Source organism: Acyrthosiphon pisum, unplaced genomic scaffold (assembly GCF_005508785.2).
Source record: "Acyrthosiphon pisum isolate AL4f unplaced genomic scaffold, pea_aphid_22Mar2018_4r6ur Scaffold_14;HRSCAF=58, whole genome shotgun sequence".
Classification (NCBI taxonomy): domain Eukaryota; kingdom Metazoa; phylum Arthropoda; class Insecta; order Hemiptera; family Aphididae; genus Acyrthosiphon; species Acyrthosiphon pisum.
The window spans coordinates 1-3,045 of NW_021763768.1; the positions used below are offsets into that span (position 1 = coordinate 1).

At 26.0% G+C, this 3,045-nt stretch overlaps 1 protein-coding gene across 1 annotated transcript; it reads right to left on the bottom strand.

Annotated features, from left to right (window-relative positions):
• Window positions 1-716: 716 nt before the first annotated feature.
• Window positions 717-2,145, bottom strand: LOC100570008 (the record flags this gene model as incomplete). Its single annotated transcript, XM_008182826.1, has 4 exons — window positions 2,006-2,145; window positions 1,503-1,684; window positions 1,153-1,415; window positions 717-810 (listed from the first exon to the last, which is right to left on the bottom strand). Coding segments are annotated over exons 1-4 (679 nt in total), but the record flags the coding sequence as incomplete, so codon positions are not given.
• Window positions 2,146-3,045: the final 900 nt, after the last annotated feature.

Sequence of the window (3,045 nt, forward strand, 5' to 3'; positions counted from 1 at the left end):
TACAAAAACAAATTTTACAGAGAGATAAAACAAAATAATATTATATGAGTTTTGGTAAAATATTTCTGTTTGTTTTTGAAACTTTTTTTGTAAACAAAATTGGGTTAACAATTTAATTTATAATAACTGCCAAATAATAAATAATATGATAAATATAGTTGATTTGGTAGTTGTTTATAATAGTATATCATGAGTTCATTGTCATATGGAAAAGCACATGCTGTTGAAGCTAAGATATCATACATTGACTTACAATTAAATACTTTAACAATATTATTTTGTATGATTACATCCTGAACCAGAAGAAAACTAGACATGTTATACTATTGTCTTGTGTTACTTTACTTCTGTGGTATAATAATAATAGTAATACAATTCTCACATGAATTGTTAACAGTTTTAACAGTTAATAATGGACTTCTACATTTTTTCTGAAACATACTTTTTTGTAAATGACTATAAACACATTCATTTTATATTGAAAGCAGATATTTTCTGCGAATAATGATAAACTTTTGGTGTTTACATAGTTTAAGGTAAAAGTACTTAAGTACTTTTTCTATTAGAGAAAATAAATTATAAATATAAGGTAAAATTATTTGTTGTACAATTTATTATTACATAATATAAATGACTATGTATTTATAATAAGTGTTCAAATTGTCTTCCTCTTTGATTAAAACATATATTTAATCTTTTTTGTAAGTTATTCATACTGGCTTCTTTTATTACTTCTGGTGGAATATTCTTGCATTCAGTTATAATTCTCTCCTTAAGTTCCATAATGTCTCTTGGTGAAGTTAAATATACCTTTGTTAAAAAAAAAAAAGAATGGTATGTATTTAAAGAAGTGTTATACTTTCAATTACACAAGTTCTAAATTATATTTTGATTATATGAATTATTAAAAAATGTGTAGAAAATATGACAATCTCTGCTTTAAATTAAATGTTTCAATATAAATACATATACATATTTAAAAGTCTTTGTTAAAATGTATTTTTTGTTTTGTTCTACATATATTGTAATATTAGGTTCATAAATTATAATTTTAACCTGCAACTCGCATCATTACAAATTGAATTAAATCAAATTTTTTATATTACAAGTGTATTTAACAAAGACAACAAAATCCTGATGTTGAATACCTACCTTATTTTTTAAATATCCCCATAAAAAATAATCTAAACATGTTAGATCTGGACTTCTAAGCGGCCAAGGTATAGAGCTATGGGTACCAATCCATTTTCCAGGAAACATTTCATTTAAATAATGTCGAATCAAATAAGCATTGTGTGCAGGACAACCATCTTGTTGGAAATATAAATGTTGACGAGTTGCTAGTAGTACATTTTCTAGTAGTATCGGAAGTGTATTCTGAAGAAACTCGAGATATTTTTGAGCAGTTAGTGTTCCTATTAGTTTATTACAAAAAGTTAATTATAAATATTACATAACATGTCACTTTTAATATTTTATTGAAAATTAAAAAAAATACTGACCACTGTAAAAATATGGACCTATTAATTGATCGCCAATAATCCCACACCAAACATTTACTCCATGAAAGGTTTGAAATTTAGATTCTCTCATCCAATGAGGATTTTCATCAGTCCAGTAATGAGCATTATGACGATTCAAGATTCCATTTGTCATGAATTTTGATTCATCAGTCCATAGTATACTATTAAATATTAAAGGTTCTAATTCTTTTTTATTTATTAGCCATTGAATAAAACTCAATCTTCTATCAGTATCACCATCTCTTAGTTGTTGTACTAAGGTAACTTTGAAGGGATGCCATTTATGTTTTTTCAAAATTCTCTGTATACGACTGTATGTAGTATTAAAATATACCGAAGCTTCCCTTATTGAAAAATGTGGATTTTCGACAAAATACATAAATATTTGGTTTTCAATTTCTTTATTTTTGGTATTTTGTTTATTTTGTAGATCATGCTTACCATCAGGAAATTTACCTTTAAGTCTTAAGGAATCCACTAACCTTTTAAACGTCATATGTGATGGTTTACGTCTATCTGGGTACTGTTCCCTATATGCTGCCACAGAATGTCTACTATTTTTTTTACACTCATAAAATATTTGAACCATATCAGTTTGTTCTTCATAAGAAAAATTAACCATTTCTAACAAAAATTATACTAAAACTTGGATAATAATATGTGTGTATTACATAGTTGTGTAAACCAGATAACTACACAGATATAATGTCCAGATAACTACACACAAATTGAATGCCCTGTTTCAATAAACCATGATTACATCATTGATTATCTCCTATTGTAAAAACTTAGATATGACTTTCATATGATCACTTGCTTATATTTATAAGATAAAATAACTTTCCAACATACATTGTAAATAAATCTATTAATACAATTAATTTGTTTTTCTGCCATTTTTCTACTGCCATTTTTCTACTGCCATTTTTCTACTGACAAGTTTTAAAAATATATTAATGTAGGTTTGTTTTATAATAAAAATTTCTAATTGAAAATTAGAATTCTAGTTATTAATATAAAATAATTAACTACAGCCAAAGATACATAATTTATGTGTTTATTAAAATAAACAAATAATATTAACAGGTTAGTCAGAAACGTCAAAAAGGTCACTATTTGTAAACTTTTTGGTCGTCGGCTTCATTATTGAAGATGTTGAATCTACGCTTAACTGTCCTGTAACATGGTTTTTAAATATAAATATTCAACCTGTACAAGCATGTATTTATTCTAACTTTTATAAGCATTCTGTTCAACGAGTTCAGCATTTTCTTTTGGCCAACATGATGGTAACACGTATAATGTGGTGTTAGTTTTCAATCTGTCATTTGTACAGCATCAAATCTAAAATATAATTCATACAATATACTACACGTATAATTACATTCAATATTTTGTTTGATATTTTTTTTTAGTATGTTACACATTTTTGTACTTTAGTTACCTGACCACCCTTCTTCCAGTATGCATTTCTAGCTTTTGCACGTCGAATTATTTTAATGTCATCTTCGGTTTCAGGCTT